At 37.7% G+C, this 25,765-nt stretch overlaps 1 protein-coding gene across 2 annotated transcripts in view; it reads right to left on the bottom strand.

Annotated features, from left to right (window-relative positions):
* The window catches only part of PAPPA2 (pappalysin 2), a 273,310-nt gene that overhangs the window by 119,545 nt on the left and 128,000 nt on the right, over window positions 1–25,765 (bottom strand). For both annotated transcript variants that reach the window (XM_003130330.6, XM_021063681.1), the window contains 4 exons: window positions 23,857–23,985; window positions 19,858–19,949; window positions 15,595–15,788; window positions 13,087–13,233 (listed from right to left, as the gene is read on the bottom strand). In XM_003130330.6, coding sequence (XP_003130378.3) covers window positions 13,087–13,233; window positions 15,595–15,788; window positions 19,858–19,949; window positions 23,857–23,985 — 562 coding nt within the window. The remainder of the gene's footprint in view (window positions 1–13,086; window positions 13,234–15,594; window positions 15,789–19,857; window positions 19,950–23,856; window positions 23,986–25,765) is intronic.

Here is a 25,765-nt window from a genome sequence, read left to right as displayed (position 1 = left end):
TTTGGACACTCTTTGACATCAGTCTTAGCAGTATTCTTTTGTATGTATCTCCTCAGGTAAGGGAAACAATAGCAAAAATATACAAATGAGACTACACCAAACTGAAAAGCTTCTGTACAGTGAAGGAAACTATCAACAAAACAAAAAGGCAGCTTACTGAATGGGAGAAGATTTTGCAAATATATATGATAAGGGGTTAATATCCAAAGTACACAAAGAACTCATACGACTCAAAATCGAAAGAACAAGCAGCCCAATTAAATTGTGGGCAGAGATTCAAGTGATCTAGAATGGAAATTCTGAAGATGATGATAAAGAAGGTCTGGCTCTATCAAGCATCAAAATAAATCATAAAATTATAGTGGTTAAGATATCAAGGTGTTGGTAGATGAATGGAATAAGATAATCCGGAGAACAGACTTGTGACTGCCAAGGGGTGGGGGAGAGGAAGTGGGATGGACTGGCAGTTTGAGGTTAACAGATGCAAACTATTACATTTCGAATGGACAATCGATGGGGTCCTACTGTACAGACCAGGGAACAATATCAAATCCCCTGGATAGAACATGATGGAAGATAATATGAGAAAAAGAATGTATATATATATATGTGTATGACTGGGTCACTTTTCTGTACAGCAGAAATTGGCACAACATTGTAAATCAACTATACTTTAATAAAAGTTAATTTATTAATTTAAAGTCAACTTTGTAATTCCTTTAAAAAATCTTATTAGAATCTTTATTGGGATTATGTGAAGTTTAAGATTTAGGGAGAATCAGGAGTTCCCGCTGTGGCACAGCGGAAATGAATCCGACTAGGAACCATGAGGTTGTGGGTTCAATCCCTGGCCTCGCTCAGTGGGTTAAGGATCCAGCATTGCCATGAGCTGTGGTGTAGGTTGTAGATGCAGCTCAGATCTGGCATTGCTGTGGCTCTGGCGCAGGCCGGTGGCTACAGCTCCGATTTGACCCCTAGCCTGGGAACCTCCATATGCCGTGGGGGCAGCCCTGAAAGAAAAGGACAAAAGAGGAAAAAAAAAAGATTTAGGGAGTAGGGAGAATCAGCTTTCACATATATTAAATTTCTCTATATAGGATAGATTTGTGCCCCTTCATTTATTCAAGCTTCATTGCATATTCACATAGATCTTTCAAATTTCTATTTTATATTTATTCCTATATATTTTGCCATTTTTTATTGCTATTGTAAAAGAAGTATTTTATTTAGTCATATTTTCACGGTGATGCTTTTTATAAAAATGCAGAGCATATTTATTTTATCTTAATTTTGTACTAAATTATGATAACCAGGTAAAATAATTTTTAGGTTGTTTTATCTTTTCAGCTGTTAACTTACGAGACAATAACACAAATTTTACATATTCTTTTTATGTTTCACTTATTTTATATCTCATAACATATAAAATTGAAAGTCTAATAGTACTGGCTGATATTTTGAGAAAGTAAAATAACAATGATGATATGGGAGTTTTTTCTGCCTGACTGACTGCTGCTCTTCTCTGTTATTTCCTCTTTATTTTTACTTTGGTTTTAATTTGATATTTTTCTTTTTTCTTTTTTCCTTATTAAGGTGGCACCTGCAGCATTTGGCAGTTCCTAGGCTAGGGGTTGAAGTGGAGCTGCAGCTGCTGGCCTACACCACAGCCACAGCATTGCCAGATTTGAGCTGCATCTGTGACCTACACCACACCTTGTGGCAACGTCAGATCCTTAACCCACTGAGCAAGGCCAGGGATCGAACCTGCAACCTCATGAGTACTAGTTGGATTTTTAACCCACTGAGCCACAATGGGAACTCCGAATTTGATCTTTTTCTAATTACTTAATGTGAAAACTGATTACTGATTTAATAATTTATAATGCTTTCCCCCATATACAGACATTTTTAAAGCTATATATTTCCCTGTAAATATTGTTTCAGTTGCATCCCATAAAAGGTGACATATTATTTAATTAGCAGTAACCTCAAAATATTTTCTAATTTCCCTATAAAATCTTCTTTGACCTACAGATTATTTATAAATGTATTGCTTGACTACCCAAAATATTGGAGATTTCTTAGTTTCTTCTTTACTTATATTTTAGTACTGTTGAAGTTAGAGAACATATTCTTTAAAATTTCTATTTGTTGCACATTTTTAAAGATTTGTTTGATAGTGGAGTATGTGGTCTTTCTTTCTTATTTGGCTGCCCCATGGCATAGGGAGTTCCAGGGTCAGGGACAGATCCAAGCCACACTTGTGACCTACAATAGAGCTGTGTCAAGGCCAGATCCCTTAACCCATTGTGCCTGACTGGGGATTGAACCTGTGTCCTGGTGCTGCAGAGAGGCTTTAAGTCCTGTTGGGTCACAGCAGGGACTGCAGTCTTGGTGAATGAACCGTATGCATTCTGCAGTTGTTGACTGTTGTGTCAATTAGGTCAAGATATTTGATAATGATTTTCAAGTATTATACACTTGTCCTGATTTGTCTACTTTCTATATCAATTACTTAAAGACAGAGAATAAAAATCCCCAATTATGAGTATGGATTGGGTTGTTTTCTCTTAGTTCTGTCAATTTTTAATTAATTTCTTTTGAAGTTCTGTTTTTAGGTGCTTCAATTTTATAAGATTAACATTACTCCCCAACTGTGAAAAATTGACTCATTTATCATTATGAAATGTCCCTCCTTATCTCAGGTAATACTCTGTTTTGAGGTCTATTTTGTCAAATATTAACATAGCACATCAATTCCTTATGCTTAGAATTTACATGGTACATATTTTCTACCCTTTTACTTCAGTCTGCAAATCATTATACTTAAAGTGTGTTTTAAAATAAACAGTATATTCACTTTTCATCTTCTGTAAACTGACAATCTTTGCCTTTATGTGACATTTTTAGACAATTTGCACTTAATGGAATTAAAAATACAGATGGATTTAAGTCTATCATCTTAGTATGTGTTTTCTCTTTATTTTTTGTTTTTTACTTCCTCTTTTCCTGCCTCCTTTTGGGTGAATCAAGTTATTTTATTATTTCATAATCTTCTGACTTTTTACTTATTGCTATTTGGGTATAAATATCTAATTTTTCATGATTGCTCTGGAGATTATAATATGTATAAGTTATTACAATCCCCGTTCAAATAAAGTCATCATATCCTGAACAGTATAAGGACCTTATAGCAGTATTATTCTACTTTGTGATCATATATAGTATTTCTTTACAGGAGGGGTCAGTCAGATCTGTCATTGAAATTGCTTAACTTCGTTTTTCACCTCCTTATGCTTTCCTTCTTTTACACAGATGCTGATACCTAGGACACTCCTTAATAAACATCCTGCATACTAATTCCATCTAAGAATCTGTGTCCTAGAGAATCCAACCTGCCACAACCAAAGAAAAATGACCAATTCTCCCCAACTTTGAAAAGTGCTTTTTGATGTGGTTTCCACTCAAACTAAAGTCTATCTTTTTAAAACTTCTGCAGGAAGAGGTGGTTTTCCCCTTTCTCTGGCCTTTGTCACCTCTTCTTTTCAGTCTGGCTAAGCACATAATCCTGCTTATCCTCGTCTGCTCTGGGTCATAAGCAGTATTATCGATATACTCCCAACTGCCAAGACTAAGACTGAACATTCCATCATCAAACACAAAACATCACAGCAAGAAGGGTCTGTGCTCAGTGCTTGACATACAATCACAACTATATGGTCTCTACCCACAAGATCCTTACAGTTAATGGGAGGGAAACAATAACAGTGGAATACGTAGGAACTATGACAGAGGTGTCTATTGAAGGAGGCGCACAGGAGGAAGAGATTAGTTATACATACTAAGTAGGGCTTGGAAGATAAGGTCAGGAAAGTCTAGCCCTTATAAAGGAAGTAATCCTTGAGCTAAATCTTAGATGATGAGTATGTGTTTCTTTGGGACAATGAAATGGAGAAAGCACTTACCAAGAAGGAGAGACATAAATTCCTGACCTGGAAGGAATTGTTTCCAGCACCGAAAGCAATTTATGACTAAAACTTCTAAATCCTAGAATGTGTGTGTGTACGTGTGTGAGGGGGTATAGAAGGATACGGAAGATGAAATAAAGAAATTCAGCCTAAGATAAGGCTTATCTCTATCTTCCTATGTCCAATCAGTCACCAGATCCTTTTGGGTCTATTTATACTTACATCTGTAGCATATGATGTAACATTTTGTCTTCTATGAAAGTTGCATAAACTTGCCCACTGCAGTGTATGTACCTTAAGGGTGAATATGGTGATTGTTTATCATCGAGTATATCTACACCACCATAACATTTTGTTCATTTTAGGCAGTGTTGATTGAATAAATTAAAGGTGAATGTATTATGGTGTGGAAATAAGGCAAATGTCCATAAATACCTTCGGCATTAACTGGAAACTAGATATACAGCAGAGACCAACACACTACAGCCCATGGGCCAAATCTGACCCTATGCTTGTTTTTGTATGGTCTATGAGCTAAGAATGACTTTTTTCATTTTCAAATGGTTGCAAAAAATGTAAAGAAAAATAACATGAATAATGTGAAAATTATATGAAACTGAAATTTCAGGATTCATACTATAATTTTACTAGAGCATAGTCATGTTCATTCACTTACATATTGTCTATAGCCGCTTTTATTCTCCAACAGCAGTGTTAAGTAGCTGTGACAGAGACCATATTGCCCACAAACTCTAAAAAATTTATTATCTGGCTCTTTACAGAAAATGTTTCCCAATCTCTGGTAAGAAGAAAACACACGGGCTTTGGAATAGCTGGATTTGAATTTGAATCCTATCTGTACCTCTACCAGCTATGTTGTCTAAAATGCTTAGCACTTTTGAGTTTTCAAATCATTTTTAGAATCAGAAAAATCATACCTCTGATAAAAAATTTTTCTATGAAAATTAATAATAAGATAAATGGAACAGAGTAAATCTCAATAAATGTGTTTCTCTCTATCCCCTCGTCTTTAGTGCCTGGTTTTAGGGATTCTCATCTTTGAAATTCAATCAATTAAATATATACTGCATTTGCTGTTGACGATTCATATACAGTGCTTGGCTAGCTGAACCCAAGCAAAGAAAGGGAGGAAATTAGGGTTAACAGGCTTTAGGTTTTATGCAGTGAGGGTTTCCAGGCAGAGGTCCATAATTTATAACTAATGTGGAGGACCCTGACGCCTAGGATACAATGACCATGTTGTAGTTTCTGTTAGGACTGCTAGCCAGTCTGGCCCAAGGGAGACCATTCCTTTTCTTTTGGGTATTTTTGTCATTTTAGGGTCTCACCGGCGGCATATGGAGGTTCCCAGGCTAGGGGTCTAATCAGAGCTGTAGCCACTGGCCTATACCACAGCCACAGCAACTCGGGATCTGAGCAGCATCTGCGACCTCCACCATAGCTCATAGCAACGCCAGATCCCCAACCCACTGGGCGAGGCCAGGGATCGAAGCTGCGTCCTCATGGATGCTAGCCGAGTTCTCTAACCACTGAGCCACGATGGGAATGCCAGACCATTCTTAATTAGAGACATTTTAGAACACCCAAGAAAATAAACATGAACATATGATTTTGCATATGTTCGTGGGCTCCTTGTGAAACCAAACAGCGAATCTTTTATTAAATGTCTGCTTCTCAGATTGCTTCACTTGTTGTCTATATTGCTTAGTACTTTCTGGGAAGGATTATGCCTTCTGTTTCTTTCTCTGTCCCTTAATGTCACCTAGAGTTTGCAATATGTGCTCAATAAATCCTATAAACAAGATCCACAGATATATTGTCTTTGAAGAATTCAGGAGAAATTCAACAAAAAAAGTTCGGAAAACTTTTAATCCAATTCCACGTATGTTTCAACTTGTTTTCTTGTTTATGTCATATTTTGCTGTTTATCCCAAGTGCTTATTTCTGGGTTTGGCATATTGCAGGTGCATAATGAATGTTGATGGAATGAGGCAACATAGTGTAGAGGAATAAATGTGGGATTAGAGTCAAGAGGCATGAGTTTGAACTTCAGGTTTACACTTTACTCTTGGGTGATATAGAAAAATCACTTTGTATCTTTGATTCTTATTTTCCTCATCTGTATAATAGGAAAATATCTGCTTTACCAAACTTAGAGGACTACTATGGGGATCAAATTTAAAAGTTTATGAGAATGCACATCGTAAACGATAAATGGCTTTAAATGGTTTCTTCTCAGAGTTCCCTTCGTGGTGCAGTGGAAACGAATCCAACTAGGAACCATGAGGTTGCAGGTTCAATCCCTGACCTCGCTCAGTGGGTTAAAGATCCGGTGTTGCTGTGTGCTATACTATAGGTTCCTCAGATCTGACTCGGCTCGTATCTGATGTGGCTGTGGCTGTGGCTGTGGCTGTGGCATAGGCTAGCAGCTGTAGCTCTGATTTGACCCCTAGCCAGGAGCCTCCATATGCCGCAGGTGTGGCCCTAAAAAAAATAAAAAAAAATAAAAATAAAATAAAATGGCTAATTCTATATATTTCATGCTATTAAGAGAAAGTTCTCATAACTTCTTGGCACAAAATTTTAAAAAATAGTAAAAAGGAAAACTAAGAGAGAAAAGTTACCTTAGTAAATGTGGACTAAAATAACAGAAACGTTGTTGAACAAGGAGCATTTTAGTAAAGGAAAGATTTTGGAAAGATATTTTCAAGGCTAATATTTTCTAGTACAGTTGTTTCTCACTTGGGCAATAAATTTGTCTCTAATCCACTGCATACAAATCATATTTGTATATCAAATAAAGATTAAAGTAAAATAAAAGAAATAATAAAGTCTCATAACTACTTCAGTCCCCAGAAAACTTTGAAAAAACTTAATCAGCTTATTTTTTAAATCATTTCCTGATTTTTGGATTTGTGGATATGTAAAAACTAAATTTTCTTAGCAGTCTTTATATATTAATTTTCAATGATATAAGTGATTTTTTTCTTATACAAGTACTATTATTCCTATATCACTTGTAATAAGAACAAAAGCACAGACTTAAAATATACATGGTAGCTAACTGACATGCATTAAAAAAGTTCTAGGAATTCCTGCTGTGGTGCAACAGGATCAGTGGCATCTTGGCACTGGGATGCAGATTCAATCCCTGGCCCGGCACGGTGGGTTAAAGATCTGGCATTGCTGCAGCTGTGGCTTAGGTCACAACTATGGCTCAGATCTGATCCCTGGCCTGGGACCTCCATATGCCACAGTTTGGCCAAGAAAGGAAAAAAGGAAATAAGGAAAATAGAAAAAGTTCCAGTTGGAGATTTCTGCTTCCAGTTATAATGAAGTAACTTAGAGCATATACTTCTAATAAGAATAATTGTAAACTATGAATAATAAAATATGAATTTTTTTTAAAGTTTAACAGCATTTGAGGCAACCAAGGCACCAAAAAGATTCAAAAATAAACAAACAACATTGAAGGTAACATAATGTTCTGTGCCATGACTGTCACTGTAGTGTTTTTCAAATTCTTATCTATGTGGAATAAGAGTATCAAGAAGCTAGGCAGAAACTGGCAGATTAAAGGCCAAAAAGCTAAGCAGAATTTTTAGCAGATACATACAGCTGAGGAACTAGAAATTGTGCTTTAGAAGCTATCAAAGTGGAAGCCACAATCTAAGCTCTTAGTTGAGATCTCTGAAGGGCTGGGCCTTAGGAGAAAAGGAAATATGAAGTGTATCAGGGCTCATTAATACAGAAACACAACTTGAGTCATTTTAAATACTGAGTATAATAAGGTGCTCTTTCCAAAATCTTATAACACATTTTTTAAAAAGTAAATCATCTTCAAAGGAAAATATCATTATCCAGATCTTGTATAATTTTTTCAGTGCCTGATATTCACTTAAGACACTATTCAGTATGATAGTAGATATTTCTAAAATAAGAAAATTAAGAAAAAAAAGTCAACAGGAACAAAAATCAAGTCACCCAGATACAAGTATTATCAGACACAGACTTTAAAATGATTGAGTAACACAATTTTAAATAGACTGTAGGATGGAGAATTTCAAAAAAAACAAGAACCTATAGGAAAAATTAAATAGGTGTTCTATAATTTAAAATATAGTGACTGGAGTTCCTGTAATGGAACAGTGGAAATGAATCCGACTAGGAACCATGAGATTGTGGGTTCAATCCATGGCCTCGCTCAGTGGGTTAAGGATCCGGTGTTGCCATGATCTGTGGTGTACGTCGCAGATACGGCTCAGATTCTGCATTGCTGTGGCTGTGGTGTAGACTAGTGGCTACAGCTCTGATTAGACCCCTAGCCTGGGAACCTCCATATGCCGTGGGTACAGCCCTAAAAAGACAAAAGACAAAAAATAAATAAATAAATAAATAATATTTCAATAAAAATTACTAAAAAATTTATATATATATATAAATAAACTATATTTCAATAAAAATTACTAAAAAATTTATATATATGTGTGTATATATATATATAGCGACTGAGGAATTCCCACTGTGGCTCAGTGGGTTAAAAACCCAACCCAGTATCCTTGAACATGTAGTTTGATCTCTGGCTTCACTCAGTGAGTTAAGAATCCATTGTTGCCACAAGGTGTGGCATAGGTCATAGGTACAGCTTGGATCCAGTGTTGCCATGGTTTGGCATAAGCCTGCAGCTGCAGCTCTGATTCAGCCCCTAGCTCGGCAACTTCCATATGTCGTAAAAAGAAAAAAAGAAAAAAGAAAAAATATAGTGACCATAATTAATAATTTAATAAACAGTTTAACAGCCAATTATATGGAGTAAAAGTTGGGATTAGTGAAATAGAAGATATGCCTGCATAAAATAATCAAACTGCAACATGGATGAAAAAAGGAATGGAAAATAGAAGAAAAAAGGAACAAAAATGATAAACAGCAAAATGCTCTGATGTATGTAATTTGGTATCCAAAAAAAGAAGGGCAAATAAAGATATTAAGCCACAGGTTCGAGAAGCTTGACCAACTCTTAGCCAGATATATGCAAAGAAAAATAGGCTTAGAAGCATAACAGTGAAACTGTTGAAGACAAAAGACAAGGAGATTACATTAGAAGCACCAGAAAATAAAAGACACTGCCTTCAAAGTAATACATATCAGATGTACAGGTAATTCTCCAAAGAAAGTAGGTTTCTTTGGCAATGGAATAACATCTTTAAACTGATGAAAACAATAACTTGCTACCTAGAGTTCTATATCAAGCAAAGATAGTTTTGAAAATAAATGTCAGGAGTTCCCGTCGTGGTGCAGTGGTTAACGACTCCGACTAGGAACCATGAGGTTGCGGGTTCGATCCCTGCCCCTGCTCAGTTGGTTACCGATCTGGCGTTGCTGTGAGCTGTGGTGTAGGTTGCAGATGCAGCTCATAGGCTGGCAGCTACGGCTCCGATTAGACCCCCTGTCTGGGAACCTCCATATGCTGCAGGAGCGGCCCAAGAAACGGCAAAAAGACAAAAAATTAAAAAAATAAAATAAATGTCAAATAAAGATATTTTCAACCACAACTGAATTAACTGCCGCAGATTCATCTTAGAAAAAATAATATGTAGAAAGGACTAAAGAGTATTTGAAATGATGAATATTAGGCAATTTTAAAATCATATTAACTTTAAAAAGACAGGAGACAGAAAATAAAGTATTATAAGGTACTCACTGATTATGAAATTTTGAAAGTGCTAATTCATAACAGATACTTTTTTTTTTTTTTTTTTTTTTTGCCTTTTTGCTATTTCTTGGGCCGCTCCCGTGGCATATGGAGGTTCCCAGGCTAGGGGTCCAATCGGAGCTACAGCCACCGGCCTACGCCAGAGCCGCAGCAACACGGGATCCGAGCCGCGTCTGCAACCTACACCACAGCTCACGGCAAGGCCGGATCGTTAACCCACTGAGCAAGGGCAGGGACCGAACCCGCAACCTCATGGTTCCTAGTCGGATTCGTTAACCACTGCGCCACGACAGGAACTCCTCATAACAGATTCTAATGGTTAAGCAGACATGTTGCAATCTCTAGGGTAGCAAAGATAGTAGAGTAGAAGTATAACTAACAAACTGATACAATGGAAAATCAAATAATAGAACTACTTACTTAATCCAAAAAAGAGTTATAAGAAATAGAAAAAAACTAAGACTGTGTGGAACAAGTGAATAACAAGTAGTATGTTGGTAGATTTAAAACTAAGCGTCATTAAGTACACTAATTGTAATGAGACTAAATACTACAATTAGTATATATATATAGGACATATATATACATATTTATAAATATATGTTGACATCAAAGTATATTAAATATAATTGCATGGAAAGATTAAAAACAATAGGATGGAAGAAAAAACAATATACAAACATAAACAGAAAGGAATAGCTATACTAATATCAAAGTTAACAATACAGCAAGGAGTATTTTTAGAGATATAGATACATTTCTTAGTGTTAAAAGAGATAATCCACTAGGAAGATATTCCCTTCGTGGCTCAATGGAAATAAATCTGACTATCACCCATGAGGAGGCAGGTTCGATCCCTGGCCTTGCTCAATGGGTTACAGATCCGGCATTGCCACCAGCTGTGGTGTAGGCTGCAGATGCAGCTCAGATCTGGTATTGCTGCAGCTGTGGTGTAGGCCAGTGGCTATAGCTCTGATTAGACCTCTAGCCTGTGAAGCCCCATAGCATGTGCAGCCCCAAAAAGAGAAAAAAGAAATTCTAAAATTATTTCCTGACGGTACTCATTTTCCATAGTTTCCATATCCACAATTATTAGTTATCACAATTTAGTTACATAACACAAGAATCCCAACTATATAATTCAAATTTTAGTTAGCACAAAATATTAATTGTAGCTGCAGAAAGTACAAACTTCACTCATAGTTCTTCCATGCACAAATCACCGTGTAAATAACAAATCAGAGTCATGATCAGGGACCAATTGCATCACTTCTTTCCAAGTCTGTCATTGATTGCTCACTGTGTACCTGTTACTCAGTTCACAGAGAAAGAAAAGTGTGCAATTGTATTGCCTTCTCTCCCAGTGACATTTTGCCCACATGACATTTTACGAACATGGATAATCAAAAGAAGGGATCAGCCAGCAAGGATGAAAGTGCAAAGAAACAAAAAATTATAATGCTGGAGGTGAAGTTTGAATTAAAGGTAAAAAGAGTTTTAGATGAAATGGCTGAGAATGGGAATGTTGATACGGCTCCCATTTGAGAGACTCTGGATATGCAGCCAGAGGAACTTAGTGGAAATGAAATTATCAACATAAATGAGAAGAGTGGTTGTGACAAAAAGGGATGACAATGTCCTGGAGGAAATAATGCCAAGAAAAAAAATCACATTAAAAGAACTCTCATATTTTATAACATTGAAAATGCAAAGTACCACAAAATGTTGGAAGCTGATAAAACTTAGAAAGCAATATGACAATTTACAAAGGCATAGAAAAACTACTTGCTTTGTAATGTAAGTTATACAATACAAAAAAAAAAAAAAAGCAACCAAGCACTATTCAGGTTTTCTCTTTTTAACAAAGAAATGAAATACTTTAATTCTCTATGTTTGTAGTGTTTTAAACTATAATGAAATAAGATTTACTATTTTTTTGTTTCCTTTCACATGTATTACTGGAAATAAGAGAGTTTTTAACGTTGCAACAAAACTTTTAATGGTCATATAACAATTGTAATTTTTCCCATTGATCATTTAGTTGGCTTTGTATAGTTTCAGGATACATGGTCATTTTGTGGTCCCACACTACAAAGTAAGAATTGCCTGCATATTTAATATTATACCTCAAAAATATATAAATTGAAAACTGACAAAAATAAAATAGAAACAGAAATCCAAGATTACGGTAAAATAACCTATAACATATCTCTGAGTAACTGATGGAAATAGTATACAAGATATCATATTATATGATATAGAAATTTTAACATGATAGATGAACTTGATCTATGTTGAATATGTAGAATGCTGTATCCAACAATTCCAGACTATATGTTTCTTTCAAAGCATGTGTAATATTTACCAGTATTAGCCATAAGCTGTCCCATAATTCAAGGATCAACCAATCACAAAGTCTTGAAAGCATATGAAATATAAGGGTTAATAGAGGCAGACTATTGCATTTGGAGTGGATAAGCAATGAGATCCTGCTGTATAGCACAGAGGACTATATCCAGTCACTTGTAATGGAACATGATGGAGGATAATGTGAGAAAAAAAACTTAGAGCTCTTTTCATCTAAAGATACTACGAGGAGCAAAAAAAAAAAGTAAGCCATAAACATTCGAAAATGTTAAATAACATATAACTAGAAAAGGATTTACATTCAGAAAATTGTAAAGAAATTACATAAATTAAGAAGAAAATCACAAATAATCCAATAAAAAATTGGGCAAAAGACTTGAATATGGCCTTAGAAAACAAGGGAAAAAAAGGATTATACCAATGGCCAATATACATATAAAAGTCTCCCAATCTCATCAGCTAACATGTAAATGCAGATTGAAACCACAGGCGGATACCTTTACCTATGTGACAGAAGGGCTAAAATTAATACTTAAATACCAAGCACTGGTGAAAATGTGAAGCATCTGAAATACTCATAAGCCTCTGGGGGAGAGTATCAATTAGTACAACCAAGTGGAAAATCATTTGGGATTATCTATGAAAGCAAGTCACCCGCCTAACTATGATCTAGTCGTTCCAAATGAGAGAGCCTTTTGGGGTGACATTAATGTTCTATTTCTTGATCTGCGTGGTGGTGAGAGAGGATGTGTACCTTGTAAAAATTTATTGATCTGTGAATTTCTGATTTTTGCACTTTCCTGTGCATATACTACACTTTGATAAACTGATTATTTGTAAAGTCCAACATTCCAAAAGAGATGAAAATAAACGAAAAATATAAAATCTTTGAATGACAAAAGGAAATTTCCTGACAAGCCATTTCAATGCATCATTTATACACACACAGATGCACACACATGTACACACACACAGTCTATCCACAGCCTTCACGAAAAAACCATTTGGGCCACTTACTTTGAGCCAAACCTCATTCTCTCTCTCCAGGGTACCTTTGGGCTGCTTATTCCCTTCATCCTGAAGTCTATTTCCACTGGTGACACAGGGAAACCAGCCAGTAAGGGGACGTTGCTCTGGTAAATCTGGATGGTATGATGTGCAAATCTGAAATGCAATTTCAACCAAAAATTAAATGTGGAGGGTGAGAGGTAAGTAAAGACAATGAAACTCGCCTACTCAAAACAGTTCCTTTCTCTTTCTGAATGCCTAGTGGTCACATTACTAGCAGAAAACTTTTCTCGATGTAAATGAATGTCTCCATGCTGTCTGTCAGCCTCAAGCTATAACTTTGCGGGGTAGAAGAACACATGCCAACACTCAGCCTACTGCTGACCCAGGGATCTTGCTCAGCAAATAGTTCTGGCACATTTTAGTCAACTGCTCCTAGGATTAGTCAGGGCAGCCTGTCCAGGATGATGGTTTGATCCTTATCAGGCAGGATTCACTGGCCCCAGGAGTGAGGCTACTGAGTTAAGGAGGCACTAAGCTGGGTAAAGGAACCAAGAAAGAGAAACTCAAGGAAATTTCTCCCACTTCTCCGGGAGAAGACAGACAGGCCAGACTAAAAGCCACCTTAGAGAGCTGACACTAGCTCACAAGTTTCCTGCTTCCTGTCACTGAGCTTCAGAACTCTTGAGAAAGATTACAGAATTAGCTAAAGGAGTGTGATAGGCATGGCTAGTTGTCTATCCATATCCATTCCCCTTTCTTTCTTATTACCAAACTCCAATTTTTGTTGAACAGGACAGTGTATCCAGTTAGATATACTCATCTCCGAGTTCCTGTTGTGGCTCAGTGGTTAACGAATGCGACTAGGAACCATGAGGTTGTGGGTTCGATCCCTGGCCTCATTCAGTGGGTTAAGGATCCGGCATTGCCATGAGCTGTGGTATAGGTCGCAGATGCGGCTTGGATCCCATGTTGCTGTAGCTCTGGTGGTGTAGGCCGGCAGCTGCAGCTCCGATTAGACCCCTAGCCTGGAAACCTCCATATGCTGTGGGAGCAGTCCTAGAAAGGGCAAAAAGACAAAAAATAAAAAAAATAAAAAAAATAAATGCTCATCTCCTCAGGGTCCCTTACAGCTAAGGATGCTGAAGTGGCCTGCTGCTGGAAGCCTGTAGTGTTGAATTTCCAGAAGAGCTGCCATTTTCCCAACAAAAAGAGACAGCATACATGCACCTATTTTATTTTGAACTTCCCCCTTCTTCCCATTTGAAATAATGACTTCACACCTCAAGGAGCATCAGCCATTTTATCAGCTTGAGGAAGAAAGCTGCACGCCAAGGATGGAAAGGAGCTGAAATCTAGAAAACACCAGGGTCCCTGATGAGTTCCTTGAACTGAAGCACCAACCACAGCTGGTTCCTCAGTCTCCTGGGGGTGTCTCCTCAAGGCTAAAATCCAATGATTTCATCCCTGGTCTAAAATACTCGAGATCTAAATCTTACCTTGGTTGAAAGAGCTGTATTGCCTATGTTATAGTGAACAGAAAAGTCTGTTTGGCAATGGAAGCATCTACAATAGTATTCCAAATCCAAAGCCCTCATCTTCTTTTAACTATAATTCATAGAAGTCAGTCCTCAGAGTTCTCAGAGGATCTCCTATTTATTTAGGTAGATAGTCATGGAAAATTGTATGCCTATGGATTTATATTTAGTACTGACTCCAGAATTTCTGTAATAACAATTCTTTACAGAGGGAGTGGGAGGGATCGGGAGCTTGGGCTTATCAGACACAACTTAGAATAGATTTACAAGGAGATCCTGCTGAATAGCATTGAGAACTATGTCTAGATACTCATGTTGCAACAGAAGAAAGGGTGGGGGAAAAATGTAATTGTAATGTATACATGTAAGGATAACCTGACCCCCTTGCTGTACAGTGGGAAAATAAAAAAATTATTAAAAAAAGGAAAAAAAAATTTTACTTTGATCCTTGTAATACAATTTATAAGGCTTAAAAAAGATTAAAAATCCTTGTAATAAATGGAAAAGCTATTACCACACTCATTTTACATATGAGAAAAATTGGGGCCCAGAGAGGTTAAATGACTTGTCACATCTCACTTAGCAATAATATGGGTAGATCTAGTAGTGTCATTCAGGGATGCTGGCTCTTTACGCCTTCTCTTTTTTTCTTTTAAAATAAGTTTTTCCAAATACAAAGCCCAATTGTAATTTCTGTACTTGTAAGTTTAATTTTGAGCTATTTTGAGTACATTGAAGTCAGCTATTGATCAAGGGTTCCTAGATGAAAACTAGTGAAGGTTAAGTGGGGTGAAGGTAGGGGACAAGATTTAAATGCTAGTTTAGACATTTTCACTTAACATGATCTTATTCTGAGTTCATTAAGAAGTAAACTTGGTGTCAAAGTTAGGATAAAAATGTAAGCTCCTATTAAGCATTGGGGCAAATCACTTCACAATTTTGTTTAGCTTTGACTCTATTCTCTTCTGGCTTAACTTACCATGGAATGAGGTTCTCCAGTTACCAAGGAAACGGGACACTTCTTCTTGTCTTCATGAGAAGAATAAGCTTGGGTAGCCCACTGATCCAGGTGTTCTTTGGGAGTATAGAGGCCACAGTCTGCGATGCTGGTTTCCTTCTCAAAAGGCTCACAGATCCCGTCTCCTTTATATACATAGCACAGGCTTGGCTCCCCTGCCAAGAAACATTGTGTGACATTTGAAAAGGTGTTTTTATATATGTCACATAAAAATAATTACATTTTTTCTCCAGCCTGCTAAAGAGAATTCTGTAATTACCAACCAGTCTAACGCCCACCCCAAATATATAGACAATACATACACACACACACACACACACACACACACACGAATACCCTTAAAGAAGAAGGATACTTTTTCATGGGGAGAGTGGTAAAATCCATTTATATAATAAAAAGTACACAAAAGGGTGGGATTGGGGGAGAAAGAACAGGGAGAAAAAAAAGCAGCTGTGGGCTATATATAGAAAGAAATCTTAAGGAATCATTGGGGGAAGCTGGCAATATAAGAAGAGTAAAAGAAGAAAGGAAATTTAAATAGATGGTATGATGTGTTGTGTACTTGGATCCTCTTCACAGTATTTGAAATACAAAAGAAAGTATCTGAGGGGTTTGTTTTCAATTACATTTAGCTGCTGAATTGTTTCTTCAGCTAACCATGCAACTTGCTCTGACATGGACAATGTGGGCCCCAGGTTTATAGTGGCTTCACACTTATTATTTCTTTTAGTCTTATAACAACCATGTGAGGTATGTATGTTTTGTTTGTTTCATAAATAGACAATCTGAGTCTCCATGATTCTAAGTGACTTGCTGGAGTTCCCTTGTTGTGGAGGCAATATCAGTTGGCTTTGAGCCAGGCTTAGAGAGGGCAGGTTCAGGGGCTTTCTCTTACTCCACACTCCTCAAGCTGAGGCAGAGGGACTCAAGAGAAAACGAGTGAGTAACAAATATATAAGAAAAACCACTAGGCTTGTAAAGAAAGCTACATCCTCTGTACAAGCTCCATACATGCTCATAGGATAACTTCTACTGAGTGAATAGCCTGTACTAACTATATGTATGCAAACTAGCTTTCTTCCAATGTAAAAAGCTGAGATGCACTTATGAAGACAGTTATTAAATACTATTATACTTTCTACCCATATTAGTAGTATGATTTTAATCCCCCATTTCTACCTAAAATAGTAGGACATGAAAATAAGATCAAGATTTAAAATAAACCAACACACAGGTACACACACGGTAATATCATCACTAAAATTAACTGTTACTATATCATTCTTTTCATTAGAAATTCTTCATGGAAACACCACAAGGCTGTTCCAGTAATTTTTCAGTTGCTCATCAATATGTAGTTAATAATTATCAGTTTTCCTTAATAATTTCTTCAAGTCTAAGACCCTTCTGTGGTAAATCTATCTCTTGCCAGGAATAAGCCACTATTCTTAGGACTTAGTTCTTGAGACATATATATCATGACTTTTTTTTTTTTTTCATTATGGCTGGTTTACAGTGTTCTGTCAATTTTCCCCTATACAGCATGGTGACCCAGTTACACATTCATGTACAGATTCTTTTTTTCTCACATTATCATGCTCTGTCATAAGTGACTAGATATAGCTCCCAGTGCTACACAGCAGGACCTCATTGCTAATCCAGCCTATTTGGGGTTTTAAACTCTTGCTCAAAAGTTTAAAACCATCAAAACCATAGCCTTTCTAAATTAATCCCTCAAAGTTGATATATAGGTATTTAGAGTGATTTTTCCATGATTTCTCTTACACACACACACATACCCACGTTTGCATAAATATGTATATTTTGTTTATGTCACTACATATTTTATATATATGTATATGGTTATATGAGTATATGTTTTTACTATACATATGTTATGATACATATATTCATAATATATGTATGTATATGATATGCTTTTCTATATAATTCAGTGATTGTTTCCTCTTGCTTTGTCTCTATTTTTTTTTTTTTTTTGTCTTTTTGTCTTTTGTTGTTGTTGTTGTTGCTATTTCTTGGGCCGCTCCCGCGGCATATGGAGGTTCCCAGGCTAGGGGCTGAATTGGAGCTGTAGCCACTGGCCTACACCAGAGCCACAGCAACACGGGATCCGAACCACGTCTGCAACCTACACCACAGCTCACAGCAACACCGGATTGTCAACCCACTGAGCAAGGGCAGGGACTGAACCCGCAACCTCATGGTTCCTAGTTGGATTCGTTAACCACTGCGCCACGACGGGAACTCCTGTCTCTATTTTTTTTTGTGTTAACCATGAACTTAACATTTTTACCTCTGTTTCATCAAATCCATGTAAAAATAACAGACCATTTTTAAGACGCATGTTACAATGGTTCCTTCGAATCTAATCTTTTGAGAAATAATGGATTAGAACTAAATGCTTAGCATTCTATGAGCATACTACTCCCTGAAAAAAATGTCTAACTATGGAATAATCATTTTAACTTTTCCCTGTAAAGTTAAAATAATTTAGCTATAGTCTTCCTGGAGTTGGAGGGTAAAGAAATATGAGCCAAATTTAATGGAATCAAATGTGATAGAAACAAAGTAAAGTCTGCTTTTAAGTTAAATGAGACGTGAGCTGCACTGGGGAAGAGTGTGAGTGTGTGTGTCCCCATTATTGGCCCACTATGTGCTACCAAAAAGAAATTATGCAAACAGAGATGGCATTAACAAATACTTATGTACAGAGAGGCGAGGTAATCGGTTCAGTGTATTCAGTGCAGCCTGACCACATCTGGAGTATTGAATTCCTTTCTGGGCATTGACCACATGAAGCATGCCAGGTTAGGGTAAATAGGAAAGGGTCTGGAAACCTAATCACACGAGGGGATGTTTGGATTGGAAAGGAGAATAATGGGGAGGCATTTCAAATATCTGAATGGTAGTCAAATAAAACAGGAAAAAATTTTTATCCTCTGTAGTTTCATTGCAAGGAAAAAGCACTTGATTAAGAATTAGGAAAGCTGAGTTCCAGGCTGGCTCTGCAGAGACCTTGTTGTATGCCTGTGGATGAGTCACTAAATGCTCTGAGCCTCAGTTTCCAAACCAGAAAAGAGGAGAAGAATTTTATAACAGAGAATTCCATTTTTAAACAGAACAGTCTCTTTCAAGGTGCATTCTTGACTACTAGATGCATGTGAGCAAGAGCTAGAGGTCCATCTCTCAAGAACTGATGGAACGGATTTCTATAAGGGAAGGAAGCGGGACTCGTGACGGGATCAGGGCCTCTACTGGTCTTGTAGTGTATGATGGATCCTGGACATGTTTTATTAGATGGATGGATGTAAGACTACTAAGATTTTATAATTTTATTATTCTGCTCTGGAGGGCAGAGGCATTTGTGTGTTCTGTAGTGTATTTAATAGCTTGATAAATTCTATGTAAGTACAGTCATAATCTATTTTATCTTGAGATTTAGAAACATTAGTGTATTTTTTACTGCACTGCTATTTAAAGTAAGTTTGATGGGTGGATATGTTCCACAGCATCACTGCACTGTATACATTTGGGCGTGGAAAAATAACCTTCAAGTAAGAAGCCTATTGATGGCTTTATTCTGAATTGGGAGAAGTGTTCTGGAAAGCCTTCCTGTGTGGCAATACTGTAGAATCCCGGCCACCAAGTTATACTTTATTACCAGGGAGTCTCCAGGATTAAGAAATGTTACGATCTGCTGTCATTCTTCATGACCTTATCTATAAAACACAGACACCAAGAGATATCTTGTACTACCTTTGGCTTACAATGTATCCTACCCTAATTTTTATTGTAGAATCTGTGTGATTGTGCTCCTCAGCTGGCATTGATGTCAGACATGAAGATCCAAGACTAATCCTTAATCACACTAATCTAGGAAGCAGGGTAATCTAGTGATTTAACATGTAGATTCTAGAGCTTTGCTTCCTTGGTTCAAATCTCAACATCATCACTTTTGGCTATATAAGAGAAAGCAAGTTATTTAAACTCTCCATGCCTCTGTCTAGTCTTCTCATATTTATTGTAGGGATTAAATGAGATCATAAATGTGAAACAATTAGATAGTGCCAGCCACACAATAGACACATCAAATGTTATTATCAGTAAGCTATGCATTGCAGGATATCAAGAGCTCATAGAAATAAGACACAGAGACACCTTCCCAAAAAAGGACATAACCTAGGCAGGTGCTCCTCAACTCACCTACACAGTTGAAACCTTCCTCTAGTTCACATGCCCTTGAGCAGCCGTCTCCACTCAAAAGGTCTCCATCATCACACTCTTCTCCAAGGCTCCTAGAAGGTAAAAGTATACATTCTTATTTATATACATACATATATATACACACATACATACATAAATACATACCAGGATTTTCCTAGTTTAGCTACCATCATTTCAAGATCTTAAAACTCCTTGAATTAATTAAAAAGTGCAAGCTGGAAAGAAGTAGGAGCTAAGAGAATGCTTTTATAGGAAAAGTAGCTCATGGATTAGAATCTTTAGGTGATCCACTAGGGTCCTGCCAGTGTTTCTGGAAGACGGCCTTACACTAGAGATCTATCAGCCTTGTAATGACCGAAATCATTTTTTTTTTTTTTTGTTTGTCTTTTTAGAGCAGCACCTGCAACATATGGAAGTTCCCAAGCTATGGGTCAAATCAGAGCTGCAGCTGCCAGCCTATGCCACAGCCACAGGGTGGCTGGGTCTGAGCCATGTCTGCAACGTACACCACAGATCATGGCAACGACAGATCCTTAACCCGCTGAGTGAGGCGAGGAGTTGAATCCGTGTCCTCATGGATACTAGTCAGGTCTGTTATGGCTGTACCACCATGGAACTCCGTAATGAGTGAAATCTTTAAAAAGCTGATCTTGTGAGGAGGAAAACTGCTCGTCTATGTGCAGTTTTGTTTTCTATTTATGTTATCTGGTATTTCTTTATTTTGTCACTGTTTGGTTCTACCTAGATACAGTTTTTGTTAACGTTAGGATTTTGTAGAGTTGAAATCTGTTTCAAGAGACTCTGCAGCCTGATTGCTGCCTTCTGTCAGTGCCGGGTAGCTCTAGGGTTTGGGTCCCTGTCCCTACTCTACTACCACCTAGTGGCAGTTAACATATATTGCAGGTAGAGTAACAAATACTGGGAGAAGTAAAATGTCATTTTTGTTCTGAAGCTCAAATGCTGATACAACTGTTAACTAAATTTGAATTGTTTAGAGTGAGGGGTCCTTGAACATAATATGGGAACAAGGCAGATAAACTAGGGTTCAGCCTCCTTGAAAAAAACCTAGATTTGTCTATTGTAAAATGGAGGGTTACCATTTTTTTCTCATTGACTTTTCACCATGTCTAAAATGGACACATAGATAATGGACTCAGTAGATGCAAGTTTTTCAGATCCAAGACATAAGAGCTCTAACCATTATTTAAAGTACGCCTCTTCACAGGGATGGGTGAAAATTAAATAATTAGATATGAAAATGCTTTAAAAATGAATTAAAAGAATGCTATAAATGCAATCATGTAAAAATCACATTTCAAATTATTTTTAACTGAAGAAAGGATAAAAGAGATATGAAAAAACAACATAACTGAAGAAATTAGGGAAACTTAAAATTCATATTCATTTTGAAGTTTAGGCAATTAAAATAAGCATATTATGTATCATTTAATGCCATATATAATGAGTCATATATACAATTAATTTCCTTGAGTCACATTAAGGAAGTAAAAATAAGCCATGAAAATAGGTTTAATTATATAGTTCATCTCACCTGATATATCTAAAATATTATCATTTTATATGTAGTATCAGAAGTTATTAATGAGGTATGTTACATTCTTTTCTGTGTACTGAGTCTTTGAAATCTGATGCATATTTTTCATTTACAGAGCATTACAATGCAAACACCTGATTTGTATTTTGATTTTATAAATTTTCTAGTTGAAAAAGTTGTGTTCCAAGTTGTTCCAAATATACTTAAAGGTTTTCTAATAGTTGAATCAAGTTTCAGTTTTTAAATTAAATTTAAATTACTCAATATTTAATAAAACTCAGTTTCTTAGCTGCACTTGCCACATTTGAAAGTCTTCAACAGTCACACGTGGCTCCCATGTTGAATGCAAAGACTCAGATGCTCAACTTCTAAATTTTATTTTTGTCTTTTTAGGGCCACACCCGTGGCATATGGAGGTTCCCAGGCTAGGGGTCAAATTGCACCTATGGCCTCTGGCCTACACCACAGCCACAGCAACATCAGATCTGAGTCTGCAACTACACCCCACAGCTCACAGCAATGCCTGATCCTTAATTCGCTGAGCCAGGCCAGGGATCTAACCTGCGTCCTCATGGTTGCTAGTCAGATTCGTTTCCACTGAGCCATGACAGGAACTCCCGAGATACTCAACTACTAAGTGAATAATAAATACTACTCACAACTTCAGGGCCCTCTGTTGTGTTTGTTTTGATTGTATTATTGACAAGTGATATCCAAAGTGACACTTTAAGCTTTCAACAAAAACATATTAAACTGTGTCTGAGGATGACTTTTGGGGGATCTGTAATTCCCTTAGAATGAATCTACACATCTCAGAGTTTTAAACAGCAGATTAAATGATTTGTATACCTCCTTCTTGCTTTATGGGTAATGGAGTGCCTCCACCTGAGACAAAACTGCAATGCAGAGATATGCTCCCGCTGGAGGGCACAACTTAGTATGACTCTTTCCAGAAAGGGAATGCTGGCAGTATTTAAAGGAACATTTTGATAAGGAACCTAGGGAGGCCCAGTAGCCAAGCAAGTGTTGCTATAGGTGAAGCTGTTTCCAAACCCAGGCTAGAATGTGCCATATCAGGTTTGAAAGAGAGCCCTTCCCTCTCCCTGCCCCAGATCCCCAGGCAGATGTGGCCTCCTAGGACATCAGAGCTGCCATCAGAGGACTCCTGTAGCAGATGCTATTGCATGAGACCCAGTGTTTTGTTCAAGGAGGGCTCTGTCTGGGTAATCCAGTCCTGCAAACACCAAAACAAGTGGGCAGCAGACTTAAAATGAGGCAGCCAAAAAACAGAAAACATCAACAACAGCCAGATTTGTTCTGTGCATACACAAGGCATCCCCAGGGAGATATTTAATTGAGATGGAGGAGGAGAGGTGGCAAGCTAAAACTGGGTTAGGTAGAAGGTGGCAGCACACCAGCAAGGTGTGGATATTACAGTGACCTCAGTCACCTTATCTGGGACCATGTGGTGTTATACTTCTAGGAAAAGGCATAGACTTACACTAATGCTTAAGAATTTTAGAAGATTAAGAAGATAAATAATATTTACTGATTCCTAAACAATGGGATGGAATCCCCAAGAAAAGCTATAAATTGTTTCCTCTTAGGTCTTCAAGATATAAGGTACTTTCACTTGATCAGGGAAGTTAAAAATAAGCTATCGTATTAGGATGCAGGCTCTGAGACAAATCACAGTGCCTGGCCTTCCAGCATCCTCCTCCCAGAAGCTTTATATAAGAAAGCTGTTAGGGTGGATGAGTGTTCAGAATGGGTTGATATAGGGTGATCACTTGGACATGGGAGTACTCAATGCTAAATCTGGGCAAGTCCCAGGCAACCCAGAATGAATTAGTTCTCTAGATGGATATCACTAAAGGGCAACAGAAAAAGGAACATGGCATATTAAGAAATCAAAGGAGTGATTCTGTTTTTACCTGGGTGATTTTATAGAGTAGCTGGAAATTAGACTGCCATCAGGTCTTCCAGGGATCAAATGAGAACGTGAAGCTCAGACAACTACACAGATCCTCCTCCAGTCACACAGCTCATTAGTAGGATAGGACAGGCAACTCGTGTAGAAGGCATCCTCACATTCTCTTAGCATCATTTGGCAAGTAAACTTCTCCACCACGAATTCCTTCCCTGAATCACTGCCTAGGGGTTGTTCTCTGAATCAGCCCCAACACCCAACCAATAATCTGGGATGAACTCTAAATAAAAGTAGCCTATCCTTAACTATTCAGAGATGTGTGTGACCTCTCAAGATCACAGGTCCTAGATTTATTTAATACTAGAGTCATACAGTGCCTTGCCCCTTACATTTCCAAAAACCCATTGAACTGAAACTTGAGGCTGGGCCTCCGGGCCTGAGCAGGACAGGGAGCCCTCACTCACACACTCCCAGGCATCCAGCATGTCCTCACCTTGCAACCTTCCCATCTCCACAGTAAGGAGCTCCATGGATATGGCTCAGAGGAGGTGACGCTTCTCCTAGTTCTGCTCCAGCTTCAGCTTGAACTTGGTACCGATACATCTGTCCAGGTATGACCTCCCTGCAGAAACCAAAGGGCTGTAACCACAACATGCAGGAGGTGGGGCACGTCCTGGGTCCTTTTCAGGTTTGGAAAAGTTTAAACTTAGTATTACAGGGAATATAAATGTTAAATATATGCCACATGGTCTGAAACAAAGTTCAGGACATATAATCTTAGAGAGCAACAGAATGTTTGAAATCCTATTCATTTCTGTATTCCCATTATGTTTCACATAGTGAATGAACAAAATATTACTTGCTGAATTAACACTGAACTAACAGTCCTGCCCATTCTAGGGGGATGGTATTTCAGGTGAATCTTTACCATGTTTATCACACACTCACACACACATACACCCCCCAGCGATTGAAAAACTATTGATAGTCCTGTGTGTCACTGAGTTAATCAAAAACACTTAAGATGAAAGCTTCAGAGTTTGGGCTCAGCAAGGCCCTTCTTGGGTCTGCGGACCCCAGATTTTTTGTCTCTCAAGAGAATTCTTGTCTTGAGGAGACTGAATGCTTAGGATGAAGAGCAATTCTCTCCTAGAAGGAGGTGAGAACAGCTGATGTCATGATTCTTGGGGTGCAAGAAATTCCACAGTTGGAAATGCATTAAATTACTCCCCACCTCCAAGCCTCCAAAATACATATAAACAAAGAATAGTTTTAATTGACACCAGAGATGGAAGGAGTTTACCAGACGCTATCCAGAGCCCAGCGCACTGATCAAGTGGAGAAATAAGAGACTGAATATTATCAAGTGGGAAGGGGCACAAGAAGGGAGGGGGCTGCTGGTTCCAAAGACAAATTCTACCCTCGACTGAATTTTTTGTCTAGGGCCTGCCCTAATTGGTAAAGTTATCGCTAAAGTCAAGCTAGGGTGCATGTCCCTTAGGGGAACAGGATCTCAAAGGGCTGTTGGAACCAACATAAGTGGTGCCCACTGATCTCCTGCCAAGACCCTCTCTTCTTTAACACACTCAACTCAACCACAAGCCTCGACTCTTTCGCTTGACGCTGCAACCAGCAAACGGGAAATGTCGTGGGGTTTCAAAAACACCTTTAAATACCTCTGTGCTGGCTTTGAGTTATTTTAATAGGAAAGACACCTAAATATTAAAGACTTTTAAATTTCCAAATTAGCTTTCTGCAGGGAAGCAATCTTCTCAGGAGAGTGCCAGATATTTCAAAAGCAAAACCAGTTTTATATCCTAATCAATTCTGATGGCTTCCTTTTCACAGGGTGGTTTCTGTCTGACTTCTCACCCAGCCATGCATAAAAGTCTTACACTGCTCTGTGGCTGGGAAAGAACTGGAAGGAAGCCTCAGGGTGTGTTTACATCCTTGGGGAGAAAACTCAGCAGCAGGTAGCGCAACCTCCAAGGATCTGAGTTTGTAAAAGGTGATGTGTTACTAAGCAAAGGGAACCAAAATGAGACACAGTTGGAAAGTTGGATTTTAGTCCTTAGTTTGCCCTTTAGTAGCTCTATTCAGCCAAATTAAAGTTATGCTTTAGTTCTTGCATCTATAAAATGGGATATTATTGACCTGCAAGTTTATGTGTATGTGTATCAAATTACGTGTGTGTGTATGTGTAACAAGTATTTTAATTGCCTGATTAAAGAAACTCAAAAAAGTTTTTTTTCTTTTTTCATTTCAAATTCATCCCATGATCTATCCTCCCACTTGCATGAGCGTTTTGACCATTTCACTGTCTTCCGGTTCTAATTCGGAGAGCAAATACGGGAAGAAAAATGTGGCAGATTTCAAGATGAACACTTTTCTCTAATCATCTG

This window comes from Sus scrofa, chromosome 9 (genome assembly GCF_000003025.6).
Source record: "Sus scrofa isolate TJ Tabasco breed Duroc chromosome 9, Sscrofa11.1, whole genome shotgun sequence".
NCBI classification, from domain to species: Eukaryota; Metazoa; Chordata; class Mammalia; order Artiodactyla; family Suidae; genus Sus; species Sus scrofa.
The sequence above is the reverse complement of the archived record's forward strand: the minus strand, read 5'-3'. Positions and strand labels throughout refer to the sequence as shown.